The sequence below is a fragment of the Delphinus delphis genome, chromosome 14 (genome assembly GCF_949987515.2).
Source record: "Delphinus delphis chromosome 14, mDelDel1.2, whole genome shotgun sequence".
In the NCBI taxonomy this organism is placed as follows: domain Eukaryota; kingdom Metazoa; phylum Chordata; class Mammalia; order Artiodactyla; family Delphinidae; genus Delphinus; species Delphinus delphis.
The window spans coordinates 60,220,865-60,246,090 of record NC_082696.1 but is presented as its reverse complement, the minus strand read 5'-3'; the positions used below and the strand labels follow the sequence as shown (position 1 = coordinate 60,246,090).

General features: G+C 39.8%; 1 protein-coding gene across 1 annotated transcript; it reads right to left on the bottom strand.

Annotated features, from left to right (window-relative positions):
* Positions 1-19,019: 19,019 nt before the first annotated feature.
* On the bottom strand, positions 19,020-25,022 carry NDUFAF4 (NADH:ubiquinone oxidoreductase complex assembly factor 4). Its single transcript, XM_060030216.1, has 3 exons — positions 24,749-25,022; positions 24,112-24,215; positions 19,020-20,898 (listed from the first exon to the last, which is right to left on the bottom strand). Exons 1-3 carry the CDS (start codon positions 24,882-24,884, stop codon positions 20,611-20,613), a joined length of 528 nt encoding a protein of 175 aa, XP_059886199.1. The 5' UTR covers positions 24,885-25,022; the 3' UTR covers positions 19,020-20,610.
* Between the last annotated feature and the right edge of the window lie 204 nt (positions 25,023-25,226).

Here is a 25,226-nt window from a genome sequence, read left to right as displayed (position 1 = left end):
AGAAGAAAACAAGCACAAATATCATAGTCCTTTTCTTACTTTTCCAGGATTCTTAAGTATATTTATTACATATGGAAAATATACCAGCATCACAGACAGAGGTCGCATGATAGCCAAGGCCATTTAATGAGAGTGAGCTTTGGTAAAAGATGCTGGAGACTATTTCCCTCCCCTCAGAGCAAAACCTTTCGCCACCCCTTCCTTGCTCAGTCTCTTCTCCCTTAACTATCATCAGAACAACCAACTAACATGCCATAATTAACATAATAAGATGTTGTCAAGAGAGGAGAGAGCTTTCCGTTCATATCTTTAGGAATCTCATTTAGGGAGCTGAACTTTCTTTTCTGAGCCCTTGAGATGTCTGAGGTATGAAGGTCTAGTTAATCAGCATTTGAAAGCCTCTATCAGCAACTCATCACCAAGGATACTATGCAGAACCAGTGTGCACACCTCAAAGGCCAGCACTGATTCATCATAAATGAGGCAAGCAGCAAGACGTCAAAGAGTCTCAAGACAGAGTGATGATGTAAGATAGGCTCTAGCAATACAAGATAGTCTAGGTGCTCTAAATCTGTGAAAATAAAGAAACCAAAAGCATAATCCTTCCTAGGGGGTAGAGGGGATGTAAGGTAAAAGAATGTAAGACAAACTATTGACCCACACTCAATAAATAAATACTGCGTAAAATGACTATTTCCAGTCTTTATATGTTATTCCCTCTCTCTACACTAAACTTTCCTCCAAATACCTATCTCTCCTTTTATGTGTAGCCCAGTAACCACTTCTATAAGATTCATTGTGACATATCACTTCCCTTTGAAATTTATCTTTCTGGGAATCTTTGCTATAGGTCATATTTGTTTCTAGTCTCAAAGTTAAAAAGAGTCTTGCTTGCTAGGCACTGAGCATGACAAGTAGAATATAGGTGTGGTGATGGTAAAGTAGCCCACCACCGCTACTGTGGTCAAGGCCTGGGTTTTAGAGAGGAAGTGCAGCTGGGATAGCCCTACCCCCATTGACTTACAACATGACTGTAAGTCAAGTAACTACTTAGCACTCTAATATCTAGTTTTCTCACCTGAAAATTGGGGATAATAAAAAAAGCTACCATATAGAATAATTGTGAGGATAAAATGAGATAAGAAATGTAAAGTACTTACCAGTATGTCTAGTAAATAATAAACACTGTAATATATGCCATAAAAATATCATTATTATTATCAACATTATCATTATGAACTCAGTGGTTCATATATTTATAGTACTCTACAAAGGAATATAACATTTTACTTTGGGGTTTCCAATAGATTATTAATTTCATAAAAATTTACCATCAGTAGAATTAGATTGAAATTTCCCAAATCAAGCTAATGAATTTGGAAAATACACTAGTGACAATATTTTTAGGGAATTCCCTGGCAGTCCAGTGGTTAGGACTCAGTGCTTCCACTGCCGGGGCCTGGGTTCAATCCCTGGTTGGGGAGCTAAGATCCCGCAAGCTGCGCGGCACAGCCAGAAAAAAAGAAAAAATATTTTTTGAAAGGCAGGCAGTTTTCCTCTTGTAAATTCACAGGACAAGCAAAGATGTGTAAATAGACAAACCTTTCTAAATAGAAGTCTTACTAGAGAAAGAATAGATAATCACACATTTGTAGTTAGCATAATCTCCTTAAATACACAGTGATATATTAAGTCTTTAAAGCAATTTTGAGTTTTAAAAGCAATTTATTCTCCAGAACAAGTTAAACGTGTTCCCAGTACTTGTCTCAAACTAATAGTTTGCTTAGCAAACTATTACTTGCTTTCTTCCCAGAGATCACTTTTATTTAAATGATCTGCTTCTGTCTAGTACTGGCAAATAATAAAAATCCCAAGTGCTGGAGTCTGATTATATTACACATGTATTAAGTTAAATAATTAAGAATTAATCTTCTTTCTAATGTCATATCTCATACTATAACTCATCACAAATCATGTTTGACATTCTTCTTAAATCAATACATCTTTTTACAGAATTCTCTTTCCTTTTAATTGATTAAACTCTCAATTAGTGAAACCATTTTTACTCATAAACTGTATTATAAGTTCTGATAAAATTTCAAAATTGTAATAAAAGTTTATAAATCTGGAAGTACATCTGAAGTGGAAAGGATTTAAATTTACAAATCCATAAATAAAATAATAACATGAAAAAAGAATTACCACAGACCCAGAAACCATTTTTTTTTTATCATTATCACAGTTATGGTAGGGAGATATAAAAATAGTACATTGCTATGATATGGGATCTTTGTTTTATTCTGAAGATTACAAAGATCAGACTTCTATTTCTTCTTATTTTGATATATTCTCACAGCTAAATAGTGGGGGAACTTCACTGCTGGGGGAATGAAATTGAGAATGTTTAATTAACTTCCCAAAAGGTGGGAGAAGTTGACATTTTAACACAGGTATGCCTTGCTAATATGCTCTATAACTTCTAATTTACTTATGAAAAATTAACATGGGTATTACATATGGATTGCAAATATTTTCAAAGTGCTAGAATACATTAAAAGCCTTAAACCTAAAACTAGAAATACTAATTTTATTTCTGATGAAAAAAGAGAGACTCTAAAATCTTAGTGTTTCCAGGTCAGCTTTAGGAAATTAAGTAGTATTACAAAGCAGGTGCAATATTGCCTGGTGAATTGGGAAGCAAGGACCCTGATTTCTAGACTCTGCTTTTAATTGTTTGACTTTAGACAGTGAACCTGCAAAATGAAGGAGTTGAATCTGGTCCTGACTAAAGTACCATCTAATGCTATTGGATGCTTCAATGAGCAGAAGTCCCAATTATCATTAATAGAAATGTGCAGTCTAAACTGCAGCATAAACCAACTTGACTTTATGCAATGCAGAACGCACCAAGATCAAATATGTCCTTAAAAAATAATTATATACAACTAAAATCTGACAAAGGTTGGTGTTACAGGTTGAATTATATTCCCTCAAAATGCCTGTGTTGAAGTCCTAACCCCCAGTACCTCCAAATGTGACTTATTTGGAGATAGGGCCTTTAAAGAGGTAATTAAGGGGAGAGGAGCTTCAAGATGGCGGAAGAGAAAGACGTGGAGATCACCTTCCTCTCCACAAATACATCAGAAATACATCTACATGTGGAACAACTCCTACAGAACACCTACTGAACGCTGGCAGAAGACCTCAGACTTCCCAAAAGGCAAGAAAATCCCCACGTACCTGGGTAGGGCAAAAGAAAAAAGAATAAACAGAGACAAAAGAATAGGGACGGAACCTGCACCAGTGGGAGGGAGCTGTGAAGGAGGAAAAGTTTCTACACGCTAGAAGCCCCTTCACGAGTGGAAACTGTGGGTGGCGGAGGGGGGAAGCTTCAGAGCCACTGAGGAGAGCACAGCCACTGGGTGCGGAGGGCAAAGCGGAGAGATTCCCGCACAGAGGATTGGGGCCGACCAGCACTCACCAGCCCGAGAGGCTTGTCTGCTCACCCGCCGGGGCGGGTGGGGGCTGGAAGCTGAGGCTCAGACTTCGGAGGTCAGATCCCAGGGAGAGGACTGGGGTTGGCAGTGTGAACACAGCCTGCAGGGGGTTAGTGCACCACGGCTAGCTGGGACGGAGTCTGGGAAAAGGTCAGGAGCTGCCGAAGAGGCAAGAGACTTTTTCTTCCCTCTTTGTATCCTGGTGCGCGAGGAGAGGGGATTAAGAGCGCTGCTTAAAGGAGCTCCAGAGACGGGCGCGAGCCGCAGCTATCAGCACAGACCCCAGAGACAGGCATGGGATGCTAAGGCTGCTGCTGCTGCCACCAAGAAGCCTGTGTGCGAGCACAGGTCACTATCCACACCCCCCTTCCGGGGCGCCTGTGCAGCCCGTCACTGCCAGGGTCCTGTGATCCAGGGACAACTTCCCTGGGAGAACACACGGTGCGCTTCAGCCTAGTGCAATGTCATGCTGGCCGCTGCAGCCACAGGCTCGCCCCGCATCCGTGCCCCTCCCTCCTCCCGGCCTGAGTGAGCCAGAACCCCCGAATCAGCTGCTTTTTTAACCCTGTCCTTCTGAGCGAAGAACAGACGCCCTCAGGCGACCGACACGCAGAGGCGGGTCCAAATCCAAAGCTGAACCCCAGGAGCTGTGCAAACAAAGAAGAGAAAGGGATATCTCTCCCAGCAGCCTCAGGAGCAGCAGATTAAAGCTCCGCAATCAACTTGAAGTACCCTGCATCTGTGGAACACCTGAATAGACAAGGAATCATCCCAAACTGAGGAGGCGGACATTGGTAGTAAAGATATATATATTTTTTTTTTCTCCTTTTTCTCTTTTTGTGAGTGTGTATGTGTATGCTTCTGTGTGTAATTTTGTCTCTACAGCTTTGCTTTTACCATTTGTCCTAGGATTCTGTCTGTCCGTTTTTTTTTTTACTTAAAAAATTTTTTTTCTTAATGACTTTTATTTTAATAACTTTGTTTTATTTTATTTTATCTTCTTATCTTCTTTCTATTTTTTCTCCCTTTTATTCTGAGCTGTGTGGATGAAAGGCTCTTGGTGCTCTAGCCAGGCATCAGGGCTGTGCCTCTGAGGTGGGACAGCCAAGTTCAGGACACTGGTCCACAAGAGACCTCCCAGCTCCACGTAATATCAAACGGTGAAAATCTCCCAGAAATCTCCATCTCAACGCCAAGACCAAGCCTCACTCAATGACCAGCAAGCTACACTGCGGGACACCCTATGCCAAACAACTAGCAAGACAGGAACACAACCCCATCCATTAGCAGAGAGGCTGCCTAAAATCATAATAAGGCCACAGACACCCCAAAACACATGACCAGATGTGGACCTGCCCACCAGAAAGACAAGATCCTCAGCCTCATCCAACAAAACACAGGCACTAGTCCCCTCCACCAGGAAGCCTACACAACCCACTGAACCAAACATAGCAACTGGGGACAGACACCAAAAACGATGTGAACTACGAACCTGCAGCCTGCGAAAAGGAGACCCCAAACACAGTAAGTTAAACAAAATGAGAAGACAGAAAAACACACCACAGATGAAGGAGCAAGGCAAAAACCCACCAGACCTAACAAATGAAGAGAAAATAGGCAGTCTACCTGAAAAAGAATTCAGAATACGGCTTCCCTGGTGGCGCAGTGGTTGGGGGTCCGCCTGCTAGTGTGGCGGACGTGGGTTCGTGCCCCAGTCCCATGGGCCATGGCTGCTGGGCCTGTGCATCTGGGGCCTGTGCTCCACAACGGGAGGGGCCGCGGCAGTGGGGGGGCCTACGTACCACAAAATAATAATAATAATTTTTTTAAAAAAATTCAGAATAATGATAGTAAAGATGATCCAAAATCTTGGAAATAGAATAGAGAAAATACAAGAAACATTTAAGAAGGACCTAGAAGAACTAAAGAGTAAACAAACAGTGATGAACAACACAATAAATGAATTTTAAAATTCTCTAGAAGGAATCAATAGCAGAATAACTGAGGCAGAAGAATGGATAAGTGACCTTGAAGATAAAATACTGGAAATAACTACTGCAGAGCAGAATAAAGAAAAAAGAATGAAAATAACTGAGGACAGTCTCAGAGACCTCTGGGACAACATTAAACGCACCAACATTCGAATTATAGGGGTCCCAAAGAAGAGAAAAAGAAAGGGACTGAGAAAATATTTGAAGAGTTTATAGTTGAAAACTTCCCTAATACGGGAAAGGAAATAGTTAATCAAGTCCAGGAAGCACAGAGAGCCCGATACAGGATAAATCCAAGGAGAAACATACCAAGACACATATTAATCAAACTATCAAAAATTAAATACAAAGAAAAAAATATTAAAAGCAGTAAGGGAAAAACAACAAATAACACACAAGGGAATCCCCATAAGGTTAACAGCTGATCTTTCAGCAGAAACTCTGCAAGCCAGAAGGGAGTGGCAGGACATATTTAAAGTGATGAAGGACAAAAACCTACAACCAAGATTACTCTACCAGCAAGGATCTCATTCAGATTTGATGGAGAAATTAAAACCTTTAAGACAAGCAAAAGCTAAGAGAATTCAGCACCACCAAACCACCTTTACAACAAATGCTAAAGGAACTTCTCTAGGCAGGAAACACAAGGGAAGGAAAAGACCTACAATAACAAACCCAAAACAATTAAGAAAATGGTAATAGGAACATACATATTGATAATTAACTTAAATGTAATTGGATTAAATGCTCCAACCAAAAGACATAGACTGGCTGAATGGATACAAAAACAGGACCCATATATATGCTGTCTACAAGAGACCCACTTCAGACCTAGGGACACATACAAACTGAAAGTGAGGGGATGGAAAAAGATATTCCATGCAAATGGAAATCAAAAGAAAGCTGGAGTAGCAATTCTCATATCAGACAAAAGAGACTTTAAAATAAAGACTATTACAAGAGACAAAGAAGGACACTAGATAATGATCAAGGGATCAATCCAAGAAGATATAACAATTGTAAATATTTATGCACCCAACATAGGAGTACCTCAATACGCAAATACAAACAGCCATAAAATGGGAAATGGACAGTAACACATTCATAGTAGGGGACTTTAACACCCCACTTTCACCAATGGACAGATCATCCAAAATGAAAATAAATAAGGAAACACAAGGTTTAAATGATACATTAAACACGATGGACTTAATTGATATTTATAGGACATTCCATCCAAAAACTACAAAATACACATTCTTCTCAAGTGCTCATGGAACATTCTCCAGGATAGATCATATCTTGGGTCACAAATCAAGCCTTGGTAAATTTAAGAAAATTGAAATCATATCAAGTATCTTTTCTGACCACAACACTATGAGACTAGATATCAATTACGGGAAAAAAAAACTGTAAAAAATACAAACACATGGAGGCTAAACAATACGCTACTTAATAACCAAGAGATCACTGAAGAAATAAAAGAGGAAATCAGAAAATACCTAGAAACAAATGACAATGAAAACATGACGACCCAAAACCTATGGGATGCAGCAAAAGTAGTTCTAAGAGGGAAGTTTATAGCAATACAATCCTACCTTAAGAAACAAGAAACATCTCAAATAAGCAACCTAACCTTACACCTAAAGCAATTAGAGAAAGAAGAACAAATAAACCCCAAAGTTAGCAGAAGGAAAGAAATCATAGAGATCAGATCAGAAATAAATGAAAAAGAAATGAAGGAGACGATAGCAAAGATCAATAAAACTAAAAGCTGGTTCTTTGAGAAGACAAACAAAATTGATAAACCATTAGCCAGACTCATCAAGAAAAAAAGGGAGAAGACTCAAATCAATAGAATTAGAAATGAAAAAGGAGAAGTAACAACTGACACTGCAGAAATACAAAGGTTCATGGGAGATTGCTACAAGCAACTCTATGCCAGTAAAATGGACAACCTGGAAGAAATGGACAAATTCTTAGAAATGCACAAACTTCTGAGACTGAACCAGGAAGAATTAGAAAATATAAACAGACAATCACACGCCCTGAAATTGAAACTGTGATTAAAAATCTTCCAACAAACAAAAGCTCAGGACCAGACGGTTTCACAGGCGAATTCTATCAAACATTTAGAGAAGAGCTATCACCTATCCTTCTCACACTCTTCCAAAATATAGCAGAGGGAAGAACACTCTCAAACTCATTCTATGAGGCCACCATCACCCTGATACCAAATCCAGACAAAGATGTCACAAAGAAAGAAAACTACAGGCCAATATCACTGATGAACATAGACGCAAAAATCCTCAACAAAATACTAGCAAACAGAATCCAGCAGCACACTGAAAGGATCATATACCATGATCAAGTGGGGTTTGTCCCAGGAATGCAAGCATTCTTCAATATATGCAAATCAGTCAGTGTGATATACCATATTAACAAACTGAAGGAGAAAAACCATATGATCATCTCAATCGATGCAGAGAAAGCTTTCAACAAAATTCAATACCCATTTATGATAAAAACCCTGAAGAAGGTAGGCATAGAGGGAACTTTCCTCAACATAATAAAGGCCATATATGACAAACCCACAGCCAACATCGTCCTCAATGGTGAAAAACTGAAAGCATTTCCACTAAGATCAGGAACAAGACCACTATTATTCAACATAGTTTTGGAAGTTTTAGCCACAGCAATCAGAGAAGAAAAGGAAATAAAAGGAATCCAAATCGGAAAAGAAGAAGTAATGCTGTCACTGTTTGCAGATGACATGATACTATACATAGAGAATCCTAAAGATGCTACCAGAAAACTACTAGAGCTAATCAATGAATTTGGTAAAGTAGCAGGGTACAAAATTAATGCAGAGAAATCTCCAGCATTCCTATACACTAATGATGAAAAATCTGAAAGTGAAATTAAGAAAACACTCCCATTTACCATTGCAACAAAAAGAATAAAATATCTAGGAATAAACCTACCTAAGGAGACAAAAGAACTGTATGCAGAAAATTATAAGACACTGATGAAAGAAATTAAAGATGATACAAATAGATGGAGAGATATACCATGTTCTTGGATTTGAAGAATCAACATTGTGAAAATGACTCTACTACCCAAAGCAATCTACAGATTCAATGCAATCCCTATCAAACTACCACTGGCATTTTTCATGGGGGCACGAACCCATGTCCCCTGCATCGGCAGGCAGACTCTCAACCACTGCGTCACCAGGGAAGCCCCTATTATTATATTTTTAACATCTTTATTGGAGTATAATTGCTTTATAATGGTGTGTTAATTTCTGCTTTATAACAAAGTGAATCAGTTACACATATGCATATGTTCCCATATCTCTTCCCTCTTGCATCTCCCTCCCTCCCACCCTCCCTATCCCACCCCTCTAGGTGGTCACAAAGCACTGAGCTGATCTCACTGTGCTATGTGGCTGCTTCCCACTAGCTATCTATTTTACGTTTGGTAGTGTATATACGTCCATGCCACTCTCTCACTTTGTCACAGCTTACCCTTCCCCCTCCCCATATCCTCAAGTCCATTCTCTAGTAGGTCTGTATCTTTATTCCTTTCCTGACCCTAGGTTCTTAATGAACAATTTTTTGTTTGTTTCTTTGTTTTAGATTCCATATATATGTGTTAGCATACGGTATTTGTCTTTCTCTTTCTGACTTACTTCACTCTGTATGACAGACTCTAGGTCCATCCACCTCATTACAAATAGCTCAATTTCGTTTCTTTTTATGGCTGAGTAATATTCCATTGTATATATGTGCCACATCTTCTTTATCCATTCATCCGATGATGGACACTTAGGTTGTTTCCATCTCCTGGCTATTGTAAATAGAGCTGCAATGAACATTTTGGTACATGACTCTTTTTGAATTATTGGAGCCTTAATTTTTTGAGTAGCTAATTCCTTTTACATGATTTTCCCCTTAAATGGCAGCTTCATTCTCCTTGAGACAGTAGCATTAATTAAGACAAACCCTGATCAGCAAGGCTTTCATCTCTCCCTCCTATGAATTCCCATTGCATTGTGTTTATACTTCTTAGGGCACTTATTAAATTCTGCTCTGTAGTGGGGTAATTTGTACACTTCTCTTATCCCAATGGGAAGCAAGGACTACATTCATTCCTTATCATAACACTTACCTCTGTACCTAGCTCAGAGGCTTGCACTCAATTAGTACTCAGTAATATTCATCAAACAGAATTGAACTAAATTACCATTCAATAAACTGCTGAAGTGTTATTTTGCCTTTTAGGTCATAGGCAAATACCTACCTCAGTAGGAAACTAAGTAAGGAAGACTGCGTTCACACTGAGAGTCATGAGAGATGAGTTTGGAGAGATTAAGCAGTCATGGAGTTACTTATAATTCAAGGAACTTGGATTTTATCCTAGGGGTGATGAAATGAATTTAAAGCAGGGGAACAACAGTTTCACAGTTGCATTTTTTTAGAAAAATTAGTCTGGGTGCCAGTTGGAAAACGAATTATAGAGAGTCATGACAGAGGCCAGAAGCTGCAGGTGGGGGTAAGTTAGAGAACAGTGAAGAGGTGTCTGACTTTTTTGGTCTTTGTAATTGGGAGATTAGTGGAATCATTGTCAAACCAACCAAAGTACAACTGGGCAAGGTATAAAGGTGAAGAGTGAAAAAAATTTTTTCTTTTTCATTGAAATAGTAAGCATATTATACTAAAGTATGTAAAATGCTTTATTTTGAAATGAACAGCTTGATGTATTTGTACATAGGTATATACTTAATGCAATGTCTGCCCAGATTAAAACAGATAACACTTTTAGTACCTCTCATGTCCCTTCTTAATCAATAAGTTATTAATTACAAGGGAAAAACTAGTAATTTTACAGAGAAAATATGGCAGATACCACCTTAAACAAGCTGTCAAAGTTAACATCATCCAAATGAGACAAATTGACAGCATGCATTACCTGATATGATGCACTGCAAAGGGCAAAGATGACAACAAATTCTTTGACACTTTTCCCATTAGGACGTATGGCCTATGCCCCCTACCCTTGAATCAAGCCATGCTCTGACTGCACTGACAAATAGAGTAAAGAAGTGATGCTCTGACAATTTCTGACGGTTCTTCTTTCTTTGTCCTGCAACATTTGCTTTTGGAACCCAGCCAGTCACCATGCTATAAGAAGCCCATGCCACATGGAGAGCTTGCCTACAGATGCTCTGATCCAGTCTTGGCTAAACTCTCAGCCAACAACTAGCATCGACTGCCTGTCATGTGAGTGGGCCATCTTGGATGCCCAGCCCAGTTTAGCTTTCAGATAACACCAGTCCCAACCATACCTACATGAGAGATCACAAGGGAAAACTGCCCAGCTGAGCTCCAACAATCTACAAAACCCTGAAAGATAATAAGGAATTGTTTTTCTTAAGCTGCTAGATTTTGAGATGATTTGTTGTGGACCAATAGATAACTAAAACAGCAGCTAATGTTGTAAAACTGTAAGTTCCATGAGATTTTGTTATCTTCCCTGCTGAGTCCCTAGCTTCTAGAACAGTGCCTGGCACACAGTAAATAGCGCAATAAATATTTGTGGTGATGAATAAATAAATGAATAGTTATTACTGATTTGAGGAAATGATTTGAAAAGCCACTTCTCTCTTAAACACTACAAAGCAAAGTTGAAATGTTTGTCTTCTTTTGGCGTAACAAATTACTTGAGCAAGCAAAGTTTTAATAAATCGTGCTATTAATCTTATACCTACATGCAGAAGTGGGTCACACATTTGACCTACCTAAAAGTGGGTCTCTTAATAAATAGAATGTGGCAACCTAAATATTTAATAAAGGGCTCATTAAGGATGTTGTCTTAAAGGCTTTAGAATCTCTTAAATCTGGTCCTTTTAAAATCTTTTATGTTAATTTTTCTGTTCCTCCTAAAACACCATGGTCAGCAACAATAGGAAAAATATGTAACAAGAATAACCAAAGAGGAGAAAAGATGCTCATTCGCTTTGGTGACATTATGGTATTTTAAGTGGTTTTCCATTTCTAAGCACCTTATCTGAACCAACAGCATCAGCTGTGGACCAGCACTAGGAACAGAAAGGCTGAAATAGAAATGATTGAATAACAGATAATGGCCTAAGGAGCAGTAAATAGAGTTAGTAAGAATTGAATACTCTCTGCAGGGGTTTCCCTACACCAATAAAAATCTAAATAATAAATAGGAGCCCACTTGTTTCTTAATTGAAAAATTAAAATGCAGCATCTGTTTACTCACTAATTCATATAAATTTGTGTGAAATCATAATGCCATATATTGAAAAAACTAAACTAAACGAAAAATAAAATTTAAATATTACACAAAACCATACTACTGTGCAATAAGCCTCATTGAAAAATGAAAGGAAACTATAGATAATTACAGAATAAAAATAATGAACTTCATTATATAGTTCAGTTAAATTATTAGATTAATTTAACTGAACTATTATGCTTACCTAGAAATGCAGGAAGGCATTTAAAGAAAAATCTGGCTATGATATTTCCCATGCATAAGTGCTACAAAGTATACTAAAAGAGCAAAACTGCTCAAAATCATTATCTCTAAATGGAATTTTTACTACCAAACATATATTACATTTAATCATTACTTACTCTTCTGGAATAAGGAGGAGGCCTGAGGCTTATTTTACAAATCAATTAAATACTGCTTATTTTTTTTTTCCTCAGTGACCCCCCCCCACCTCCGTTTCCTGATGTGAATGTCAGTAAGCAATCCTACACATAAATCCTTTCATTAGTTTATTTTCTTTGGAGCCACAGCAGAGTTCATTGTCATTCAGGTGCCATTGTGGTGGCTTTCTTCTTTCAAAATTAGATAACATTTCCAAAGGTTATATTCTCTCACACAGCCAAGAAATATTCCTGCTCCTCAAGACTGTGCACTGTTACCTATTTCCTTTCATCTCAGGGAATACTTCTCAATATCCAAGTACTGGTTTATTCCATTTGACTAAATTCTTGTCTCCAAATTACCCATCTTTATAGTGCTGTACACATTGCCTTTTTCCTCACAGGAAGTAAGGAAGAATCAATTTTGGTGTTATCCGCTATGTACTTCACAACATTAATACATTAAAACTTACAGAACTTCATCTCTGCTCAGGATTCTGTTCTTCTAACTTCTACAATTCTTCTCATGTATGCTCCCCAAGACATAGTTCTATTGTTGGAGTGCTGACAATGGCAAAGAAAAACCATGGAATTAGTCACCCAAATGCTCTGAATGTAAAGCTTTGGTTTTTATATATGGACTATTGTCCCAATTGTCCTAATGTAATTGGTGCCCTTTTCACTCTCAAAAGTATTCTAGTTTGGCCAGTAAATTATATGGTGACCCTATTAATGATAGAACTCTGCCAAATCCACCCACTTGGGCAGCATTCCTGAATCAGCTTTCTGGATCCAAGTTCTCCTGCCCACCCTATGATTAACCTCCCTGCCTCTTCCCCTGACCCTGCTAACCCAAACCTTTTCATCTCAAGGAACTCTTCCCTTCTTCCCTTTTTCGTGCCCTGGAAAGCTTCTCTCCTTCAAACTCCTTCAAATTCACCCTCCTAACTCTTGCTCCTTTTCTTCTTTCACAGGAAACTTTAAACCCAGACAATGCTGATATTCAAACTGCACAGATGGTCTGCACAATTTGGACAGTCTGGTGCCACACTGGCCATTAAATATTTTCAAAACATCCTGATCCAAAGCTCATCAACAGAGGAGTCTCTCACCCTTACTAAAGCAGTCAACGACAGCAGAGAAGGCCCAGACACCAATCTTTCCAGAGGTCCACAGACGATTCTCATACACAGTGGGCACTGAGTCATCCTGGCTTCACATGGCCTAGGCACCTTGAGAGCCATCTCACTTAATTCCTTTTTTTTTTTTTTAAATTTTTTACAATGTTGTGTTAGTTTCTGCTGTATAACAAAGTGGATCAGCTATATGTATACATATATCCCCATATCCCCTCCCTCTTGTGTCTCCCTCCCACCCTCCCTATCCCACCCCTCTAGGTGGTTACAAAGCACAGAGCTGATCTCCCCGTGCTTTGCAGCTGCTTCCCACTGGCTATCTATTTTACATTTGGTAGTGTGTATATGTCAGTGCTACTCTCTCACTTCGTCCTAGCTTCCCCTTCCCTCCCTCCCCATGTCCTCAAGTCCATTCTCTACGTCTTTGTCTTTATTCCTGTACTGCCCCTAGGTTCATCAGAACCCTTTTTTTTTTTTTAGATTCCATATATATGTGTTAGCATATGGTATTTGTTTGTCTCTTTCTAACTTACTTCACTCCGTATGACAGACTCTAGGTCCATCCACCTCACTACAAGTAACTCAATTTGTTTCTTTTTATGGCTGAGTAATATTCCATTGTATATATGTGCCCTATCTTCTTTATCCATTCATCTGTCAATGGACACTTAGGTTGCTTCCATGTGCTGGCTATTGTAAATAGTGCTGCAATGAACATTGTGGTACATGTCTCTTTTTGAATTATGGTTTTCTCAGGGTATATGCCCAGTAGTGGGATTGCTGGGTCATATGGTAGTTCTATTTTTACTTTTTAAGGAACCTCCACGCTGTTCTTCAGAGTGGTTGTATCAATTTACATTCCCACCAACAGTGCAAGAGGCTTCCCTTTTCTTCATACGCTCTCCAGGATTTATTGTTTGCAGCTTTTTTGATGATGGACATTCTGACTTGTGTGAGGTGATACCTCATTGTAGGTTTGATTTCCATTTCTCTAATGATTAGTGATGTTGAGCATCCTTTCATGTGTTTGTTGGCAATCTGTATATCTTCTTTGGAGAAGTGTCTATTTAGGTCTTCTGCCCATTTTTGGATTGGGTTTTTTGTTTTTTTGATACTGAGCTGCATGAGCTGCTTGTATATTTTTGAGATTAATCCTTTGTCGGTTGCTTTGTTTGCAAATATTTTCTCCCATTCTGAGGGTTGTCTTTTCGTCTTCTTTATGGTTTCCTTTGCCATGCAAAAGCTTTTAAGTTTCATTAGGTCCCATTTGTTTATTTTTGTTTTTATTATCATTACTCTAAGAGTGGGACAAAAAGGACCTTGCTGTGATTTATGTCATAGTGTTCTATGTTTTCCTCTAAGAGTTTTATAGTGTCTGGCCTTACATTTAGGTCCTTAATCCATTTTGAGTTTATTTTTGTGTATGGTGTTAGGAAGTGTTCTAATTTCTTTCTTTTACATGTAGCTGTCCAGTTTTCCCAGCACCACTTATTGAAGAAGCTGTCTCTTCTCCACTCTATATTCTTGACTCCTTTGTCAAAGATGAGGTGACCATATGTGTGGGGGTTTATCTCTGGGCTTTCTATCCTGTTCCACTGATCTATATTTCTGTTTTTGTGTATCTTTGTAGTATAGTCTGAAGTCTGAGAGCCTGATTCCTCAGCTCCATTTTTCTTTCTCCAGGTTGCTTTGGCTGTTTGGGGTTTTTGCGTTTCCATACAAATTGTGAAATTTTTTGTTCTACTTCTGTGAAAAATGCCATTGGCAGATTGATAGGGATTGCATTGAATCTGTCAATTGCTTTGGGTAGTAGAGTCATTTTCACAATGTTGATTCTTCCAATCCAATAACATGGTATATCTCTCCATCTGTTTGTATCATCTTTAATTTCTTTCAACAGTGTCTTATAGTTTTCTGCATACAGGTCTTTTGTCTCCTTAGGTAGGTTTATTCCTAGGTATTTTATTCTTTTTGTTGCAATGATAAATGGGAATTTTTCCTGAATTTCTCTTTCAGATTTTTCAGCCTTAGTGTACAGGAATGCAAGAGATTTCTCTGCATTAATTTTTTATCCTGCTACTTTACCAATTCATTGATTAGCTCTAGTAGTTTTCTGGTAGCATCTTTAGGATTCTCTATGTAGAGTATCATGTCATCTGCAAACAGTGACAGTTTTACTTCTTCTTTTCGGATTTGGATTCCTTTTATTTCTTTTTCTTCTCTGACTGCTGTGGCTAAAACTTCCAAAACTATGTTGACTAATAGTGGTGAGAGTGGGCAACCTTGTCTTGTTCCTGATCTTAGTGGAAATGGTTTCAGTTTTTCACCATTGAGGACAACGTTGGCTGTGGGTTTGTCATATATGGCCTTTATTATGTTGAGGTAGTTTCCCTCTATGCCTACCTTCTTCAGGGTTTTTATCATAAATGGGTGTTGAATTTTGTCAGAACTTTTTCTGCATCTATTGAGATGATCATATGGTTTTTATTCTTCAATTTATTAATAAGGTGTATCACATTGATTGATTTGCATATACTGAAGAATCCTTGCATTCCTGGGACAAACCCCACTTGATCATGGTATATGATCCTTTCAGTGTGCTGCTGGATTCTGTTTGCCAGTATTTTGTTGAGGATTTTTGCATCTATGTTCATCAGTGATATTGGCCTGTAGTTTCTTTTTTGGTGACATCTTTGTCTGGTTTTGGTATCAGGGTGATGGTGGCCTCATAGAATGAGTTTGGGAGTGTTCCTTCCTCTGCAATGTTTTGCAATGTTTTGGAAGAGTTTGAGAAGGATGGGTGTTAGTTCTTCTCTGAATGTTTGATAGAATTTGCCTGTGAAGCTATCTGGTCCTGGGCTTTTGCTTGTTGGAATATTTTTAATCACAGTTTCAATTTCAGGACTTGTGACTGGTCTGTTTATATTTTCTATTATATCTGGGTTCAGTCTTGGAAGGTTGTGCTTTTCTCAGAATTTGTCCATTTCTTTCAGGTTGTCCATTTTATTGGCATACGGTTGCTTGCAGTAATCTCTCATGATCCTTTGTATATCTGCAGTGTCAGTTGTTACTTCTCCTTTTTCATTTCTAATTCTGTTGATTTGAGTCTTCCTCAGTTATTCTGCTATTGTTTCTTTCTAGAGAATTTTTAATTTCATTTATTGTGTTGTTCATCATTGTTTGTTTGCTCTTTAGTTCTTCTAGGTCCTTGTTAAATGCTTCTTGTATTTTCTCCATTCTATTTCCAAGATTTTGGATCATATTTACTATCATTAGTCTGAATTCTTTTTCAGGTAGACTGCCTATTTCCTCTTCATCTGTTTGGTCTGGTGCGTTTTTACCTTGCTCCTTCATCTGCTGCGTATTTCTCTGTCTTCTCATTTTGTTTAACTTACTGTGTTTGGGGTCTCTTTTTCCCAGGCTGCAGGTTCGTTAATTCCCATTGTTTTTGGTGTCTGCCCCCAGTGGGTGAGGTTGTTTCAGTGGCTTGTGTAGGCTTCCTGGGGGAGGGGACTGGTGCCTGTTTTCTGGTCGGTGGGGCTGGATCTTGTCTTTCTGGTGGGCAGGGCCAAGTCCAGTGATGTGTTTTGGTGTGTCTGTGAACTTAGTATGATTTCAGGTAGCCTCTCTGCTAATGGGTGGGGTTGTGTTCCTGTCTTGCTAGTTGTTTTGTATGGAGTGCCCAGCACTGGAGCTTGCTGGCCATTGGGTGGGGCTGGGTCTTGGCGTTTAGAAGGAGATCTCTGGGAGAGTACTCACCGATTGATATTACGTGGAGCCAGGAGGTCTCTGGTGGATCAATGTCCTGAACTCGGCTCTCCCACCTGAGAGGCTCAAGCCTGTCAGAGCATCAAGACCCTGTCAGTCACATGGCTCAGAGAGAAGGGAGAAGAAAGAAAAAAATAATAAAAAAATTTTTTTAATTATTAAAATAAAAATAGAAGAGAGCAACAAAAACAATAAATCCACCAATGATAACAAGCACTAAAAACTAAACTAAGATAAATATAAAAATCAAAACCAAATCAGTCTCAGACAGCAAACCCGAAGTCTACAGTTGCTCCCAAAGTCCACCACCTCAATTTGGGAACATCGTTGTCTACTCAGGTATTCTTCAGATTCAGCGTTCATCATGTTGATTGTGGGGATTTAATCTGCTGCTCCTGAGGCTGCAGGGAGAGATTTCCCTTTACCTCTTTGTTTGCACAGCTCCTGGGGTTCAGCTTTGGTTTTGGCCCCACCTCTGCATGTAGGCCACCCTCAGGAGTCTGTTCCCTGCTCACACAGGAGGGGGTTAAGCAGCAGCTGATTAGGGCTCTCTTGCTCACTCAGGCTGGGGAGAGGGAGGGGTATGGTAGTCATAATTGGAATGCAGGGAGAGCCTGTCGCAGCAGATGCCGCCATGACACTACAACAGCCTGAGGCGTGCCGTGTGTTCTCTGGGGAAGTTGTCCCTGGATCATGGGACACTGGCAGTGGCAGACTGCACAGGCTCCCAGCGGGGGGCAGGGGTTGGATACTGACCTGTGCTTGCACACAGGATTCTTGGTGGCAGCGTTAGCATTTCATGCCCTTCTCTGGTGTCCAAGCTGATAGCCGTGGTTCCCGCCCATCTCTGGAGCTCACTTAAGCAGTGCTGTGCCTTCTGTGGGAAGATGGGGAAGGAATCCCTTCTCCTCGTGCACCCTGAAACAATGGTCTCTTGCCTCTTAGGCAGGTCCAGACTTTTTCCCAGACTCCCTCCCAGCTAGCTGTGGCGCACTAGCCCCCTTCAGGCTGTGTTCACACAGCCAACCCCAGTCCTCTCCCTGGGATCTGACCTCCAAAGCCTGAGCCTCAGCTTCCAGCCCCTGCCCTCCCCGGTGGGTGAGCAGACAAGCCTCTCAGGCTGGTGACTGCTGGTCACCACCATTCCTCTGTGCGGGAATCTCTCCGCTTTGCCCTCTGCACCCTTGCTGCTGCGCTCTCCTCTGTGGCTCTGAAGCTTCCCCCCTGCCTGCCCCCTGTCTCTACCAGTGAAGGGGCTTCCCAGCGTGTGGAAGTTTTTCACTCTTCACAGCTCCCTCCCAGAGGTTCAGGTCCCATTCCTATTCTTTTGTCCGTTTTTTTTGTTTTTCCTTTTGCCCTATCCAGGTACGTGGGGATTTTCTTGCCTTTTGGGAAGTCTGAGGTCTTTGGCCAGCATTCGGTAGGTGTTCTGTAGGAGTTGTTCCACATGGAGATGTATTTCTGATGTATCTGTGGGGAGGAAAGTGATCTCCACGTCTTACTCCTCTGCCATCTTGAAGGTCCCTCCTCACTTAATTCTTATAATCCCACAGAAAGACAACATAGTGTTGTAGTTAGGAGCACAAGGTTTTGAAAATAACCTACAAGGGTTTAAATCCAGGTTCCAATGTTTGCTAGGTAATCTTTTAAAAGTTACTTTAGATTTCTATGTTTCAATTTTCCCTGTAAAATATGGTTAACAGTACTTACCCTCACGCCTATTAAATTTTCTTGATCAATGCCTAGTACAGTAACTGCTTTTAAGATGTTAGCAATTACCTGTTTTACAGTTGAGGACATTTCTAACATCACATGGCTAGACGGATGCTGAGATCTACATCTAGATTTTTCTGAACCTCAACTCCATGCCTTCTGTGACACCACTACTACCCAACACTCTCCTACCTGTAATAAAAAGCAGTAATAGGCCAATGAATGATATGGGAAGTACTTTATTTTATCATGTGACACACATAACAACAGCTATATTTACAGCCGCCTAATCACAGTGCAAATTTGAATAGGGAAGATGGATCAGAAATAGCAGTATTAGTGATTCAAGTACAAGTATTGACCTTTATTTGGTAAAAGAAAACAGTTTTGATAATTGAGTTATCGGAGTTTTAAAATACAATTTTATATTAAGAATTCTTTTTTTCTTAAAAGAACTAGTTTTGAACCAAATATAGGTAGGTATAGTTTATTCACATAATGGGACTGCACTTGAATACAGCTTAAAACTTACCCATCTCCGTCAGTTTTTCTCTTCTCAACATTACAAATGCCTCATTCCATCATCATGCTGAATTCCTCAGCAACTTCCATACCATTTCCAGGGAAATCCCTGGAAAGTAGGGAATGCCTGTCTTCCCTCAGAAAGACACTGATAACCTGGAATTTTTCTTACCACATTCTCTGAATATTCCCACAACTCACACCTTCTACACTTTTGAGATATATTTTTTGAAAAAAACATACCACTAGGACTTTGAAAGCCTAAATTCTGGGCCTGGCTATGTCATAAACTACAGAATAATCTTAGCTAGGTCATGAAACCTCCCCAGGCTGCTCTTCTCAGATGGAAAAAAATGAGTCGAATTTGTTCAGTCCTTTGTAGTCCTTTGTTATCTTATGTATCGTCACAGTAACCCTTTGATTTAATAAGGCAGCACTATACTTCTTATAGGGGAAATTCAATCTCAAAGAGGTTACACAATCTACCCAAAATCCCACAGGTAGTAATATGACAGAGCTCAAGTTACACAATCTCACTTAAGACACACTGTGCTCAGAAGTTTGTTAAATGGATGAAGCAGCAATTTCCCTTCCAGTGATCCCACTTTATATTTCTACTTGCTATTTTTTCTCTTCTTTCAACCAGCATTTAAATTAGAAAATAATATATGTATTTGATCACCAAATTCAATTTACCATAGTTCTCTGATTTATCCACTCTTTAAAATTTCCTTGTATTTCTATGCTAAGTCCAGAGAAAAGTTATTTTTTTCAGATAGGTTCCACTATGCCTGTCTCTCTGAAAGTTTTTGAACTTATGTTTGTCAAAGCAGAGACTGCTAAAATTTTAAATACACCAATTCCTGTTTATATTTTTAAAAAGTTATTTCATACATAAACTAACCACCAAAATTGGAAGGTGAAGCTTTGAATGTTAAACGAGGGATTCAGGACATTTCCCAAGAGGTTATATATCAATTTAAAGGCTGATGATATGATTTGCCTAAAGTATGATAACTCTTTTATTTATAATACATTTATACATGTGCTGATTAGTCATGCTAATAAGTTATTGCATAAGAACATATGCCTAAACCAAATTAAAGTTTAAAAGAGAACAAAATTAATTCTAACAGCAATCCTGAAAATTCAGCAGAGCTCAATAAATAGCATGCTCTCACAAGGAGGGAGCTTAACACATTTGGTAATTTATATAATTTAATATGCTAAAAATGAGAAAATAAACAGGGTACAGGGATGCAGAGTAAATAAAGGAAAAGTTATTTCAAGATTCTCTTCATTTTGATTGTATTGCTTTCTTGCCTTCAGGGGGTAAGATTTTAACTTCAAAAGTAACGAAATATTTGAGAAGGGAATTTACATCTTGCTGTTCTAGATGGTATTCTTCAGCTATTTTCTCAGCAGTCCATGTGTCTGGATAAAGTTTATGATTATTGAGAAGTGTCAGTGCCTCTACAATGGAAATTTTGCCTTTGGGAATGTTCTTAACATTCATCATGTCAGAATGATGGTCTTTTGGCAACCTGAACTCCTTTGGCTTCTGAGGTGTTCCAGCATCCTTTACCTAGTATCAAGAAACAAAAACCAAAAAATAAGCTTTCAAGATGAGAGCAAGGATTTGACATCTACTTTCATGATTCTAGAATCTCTATTATTCTTCTTCAAATAAATACTACCCATGATTTTCTAAACTATATTTTCTCATTATAATGAGTCATAGTTCAATGGCACTTTTGCCATATCACCGTTTCATAACCATAAGTCAACCATTAGAAAATTTAGGTAGTTCTAGAAAATAATAATCAAATGTATACCATCCACTTACTACATTATTTCATATATATTAAAAGAACAACAATAATGCACTGATTAGAAAAGATAAAAAACTGCTTTAGAAGGGCAGGATTCTGATGCTGCTCTAACGGCGTACCTTGATAATCTCCATTCTGTTTCCTAGTTTTGTATTTCATATTCAGTGCCTCCAAACACCTTGAATGAATTCAAATATTGCTAGAGATCTTGCCTCTTCAGAGAAAATAAACTAATGCCTCTAAGACCGCAATAAATATAAGTAAAACTACCTATAACACCCATCTTTCCATCTGTCTGTCCCACCCAAGCTTAACCCTTGCATTTGTGCTCTGTATTCCATTCCTCTATCAGCTACACCAACCATCCCTCTTTACCTTTCCTTTCAAATGCACCCTGCCTATTACTGCTGTTTGGTCAAAATATGAAAATGCTGTAGTCACCAAATTTTACAAACACCCACCAAACCCAAAAGCAACACTTTTTTTACGACCAGTTTCCTTCTTTTTAGTTCAACTTTAAAAGAGATACTTGTGATCTCAAATCCAGAAGATTAGATCTGCAGCCAGAGGACACTTTTCAGGCTTTATCTGAACTCACTACAGCACCTGACATTGCTGACCACTCCCACGGACCCACAACTATCTTTCCTTTGGTTTCCATACCACCCCTCTCCTAGTTTTCCATCTGTCTCTGTAGTGGTTCCTTCTGTTTCCTTTGTGGACTATTTCCCTTCAGATGCCCCGTAAATGTTAGTGTGCACCAAATTCTAGCCCAGGCTGTCTTCTCACTCTACACATTCCTCCCAAGCAGTCCCACACACCCCCTTATTATTATTATCTACGTGTTAATGACTCTCGAATGTGATCTCAACCTCGACCTTTCTCCTGACTTCCAGATCCAAATTCCCAAATGACAAATGACATCTTTACTTGGATAATCTATAAGCACATCAAAATCAACATGTCCAAAACTGAACTTATCCCTTTCCTCTGAAAATCCAATACTATCCCCATATCCACTAGCTCGGTGACCATTACCACCCACCTCCCATATCCCACTCCAAAACCCAGAGCTTCTCTTACGTGATACCTTACACCTCCCCCTCTCTCTCATTATAGGCAATCAACGACCAAATCCTGCTGATACTACCAAAGTCCCTCTCAAACCCGTTCACTTCTCTCCCAGTCACTAAATCACCCTTGTCCAAGCCAACGTCTCTTGCAGGAACTACTGCAAAACCCTGGTCTCCTCTAACTAGATAAAATGCATTTCGTTCCTTCCCAGCCCACTCTCAAAACTGTCCCCAGAATGAAGCAAATCTGATGTCACTGATCGAGAGGAAACTCTTCAATGATTTCCCACCGCCCTCAGGATAAAACCCAAATTCCTTAGCAAGACAAATAAGGATCTTCATGATCTGGCCCCTATTACTCTCTACCCCACCTCATTTCTCCCAAATTCATCCCTCATACTTTCTCCTAACTGTACTGAACTCTAAAGGCATCACACTCTCTCCTACCTTCATACTGTAACTCTGGCCTGAAATACTCCTAACAACTTCTTCACTTTCCACTGATGTCCAGGGACATCACAAATCATTAAGAAAATTATGAACTGCCCAAAAGAAAAAAAGGTACAAAGAACATAAATAGGCACTTCAACCTTTTCTTCATTATCACTCTGCGTGAGTCTTTTCAGACTTTTCCTAATATCCCCCCAAGAAATTTTAAAACCACTGTATGTATCCTATGTATTATAACTACATTTCTGTGTTTTATACATAAGAAGTGTTTTTTGCTCCCCAAGAGCCAATTTTCGAATGAATAAGTACATGTGAGAGAAACAATACTTAGAAGTATTATCTAACTCCTGCCTAAAAATAACATAAAGAACATGAACATCAACCCCTATACATATATTTCTTATGAGTATGTGGTGATAATCGAACTCTGTAACTGCTATTGTGTGCAACAATTTACATACCTTATTGTACATGAGTTTTATATCTCTTCTCTAGTGAAAATCATACTAATAACTTTATCTGTGCAAACCGTCTATTGCCTATCTACAGAGACAAGCAGAGAATTTTAGAATGGAAAGATAGGAATTGTCATTGGCAATTCCCTCTCCTTCAATCAAACTCTTCCTCCTACTTAGAACCTTCCTGCCCCACAAACTCATCTGGTTAACTCCCACCCATCCTTCAGGCCTGAGTTTGAATGTCACTTCCTCAGAAACCATCCCTGATCCTTCAGTCTCAAAAAAGTCCCTCTGATATGCTCACTGTGCCTGTATTTCTCCTTCAGAGAGTCATTAGTAACTATGTACCTATGGTTGCTCATCTGTTTAATGCCTGTGTCCCTCACAACACTATAAGCACCGTGAAATCAAGGACTAGAGACGTTTTGTTCTTCTCTGTATGCAAAGCACTTGTGCCTGGCACTTACATACAGGTTCCCGTTCCCAGTGTATTCTGTGATCTCCCTATCTTTACGTATTCTACCTTAATAATATTCTTAAAAAACAAAATTAAAAAAAATCAAGCACCAACAACATAACACTAAAGGAATCTCTGATATTAAAACATACCTCAATCCACTGAAGTATGAGAAAATAGTATTAAAGCCCTCCCTTGGTCATTCCAATGACAATCACTAGAAGTACCGTACCAAATCTTACAAATTCTGAAATAATACCAAATAATTCACCGAGTTGCACACAATCAATACTTTCACAAGTCTTTTAGAATTTCGGAAAATATCCAATGAATGGAGGCATATGTGTCTGGCTTAGACTGCTGTACTTCAACTTTGCCAATGCTCTGCATTCTGGTCAGAAGCACACTGACAGTTTTACACTTGCAGAGCGCTCACTCTTTTTTACTATTTGCCACACTTCTCTTGGTCATTCTCCTGGAGCCCCAAAGGGTTAAATTATGTATTTACTCAATTAAAACACACATTACCTGAACAAAAGACACGGGATCTTTGGAATGGACATACACATCTTTTAGTAATGACAGCAGTTTGTCATCTTTTCTAGCAATTTCTCCCTTAATTTCTGGATGGCCTAAAGAAAGAAAAAGAATGTCACAATATTTAAAGCCAAAGAAAGTTTCCTCTAAGATCGTAAACACTTAACACAAGACAGTCACTTTTAACTTTTTGCTTAATCAACAATCACTCGAACACTACAGAACATGTTTTAAGTGTAACTCAAAATGCTAGGTCAAGCTCGGTGTCTATCAATCTGTGAAGACATCTAGAGAGTTCTCTTGCACACGATCCCTTCTGATTTTGATTCCCTGTATCAAGTCACTGAGCATTAAAGACAAAAGCCGGGGAGGGCGGGGGCAGCGGGGGCACAAGCTAACATCTCCAGGACTACGAAGTAGGCAGAGCCGCCGCCTCCACCGCGAGCGCAAGGGGACTGTCTCAATGTCACCGGCCTGGTGGCTCCCCCTTCCCGCGCTCGGCTGACCCGAGTGACTGCAGCCGACCCCGGTCACCCCCACCACTGGACGGAGGTCCACTGGCGTGGAACAGCCCAGCCCGCACAGGGAGCCCGCACCGCAAGGCCCCACGGGCCCTGGCACCACTTACTGCTCATCTGCTCTCGCAGGAGGTTCTTGGTGGAGGGGTGCCTCGGAGCGGGGGAGGGCTTCATCCTGCTGATTTCCCGTTCCGCCCGGTTCTCTAGGTTGAAATTCCTGATTGCGCGAGTCACCGCAGCCCCCATCTCTTCATAACATGATGCCCTTAAATTCACACCACACGTGGTTAAACACCGGCGCGGGCGACCTCCGGGACGCACCGGAGCATGAGCATGTCTAGGGTCGCTCTGGCCGCGCGCCGGAAAGCGGACGCTGATTGCGCGCCGTTCGCCCCCCAGCGGTCGGGAGGGCGCATGCAGCGTCTCCGCCCAGAGTATCTCAAAGGAAGCGCGCCTTCCTCCGGGGCCTGGATGTGCTCCCCCCTGTGGCCGCTTCCGGCGAGATGGGGCGGGACTTAAGGTTCGGACACACGATGGCTTACCTCTCCGGAGACTGGTGGAGTCGGGCGGGAAGTTTTAAAGCAGTTT

Excerpts from the sequence above, each read along its gene's own strand:
- NDUFAF4 (XM_060030216.1), bottom strand. The coding sequence starts at position 24,884 with ATGGGGGCTGCGGTGACTCGCGCAATCAGGAATTTCAACCTAGAGAAC. Across the intron at positions 24,216-24,748 it reads CCTGCGAGAGCAGATGAGCA|GCCATCCAGAAATTAAGGGA; the intron begins GTAAGTGGTGCC and ends TTCTTTCTTTAG. Across the intron at positions 20,899-24,111 it reads ATCCCGTGTCTTTTGTTCAG|GTAAAGGATGCTGGAACACC; the intron begins GTAATGTGTGTT and ends TCTTGATACTAG.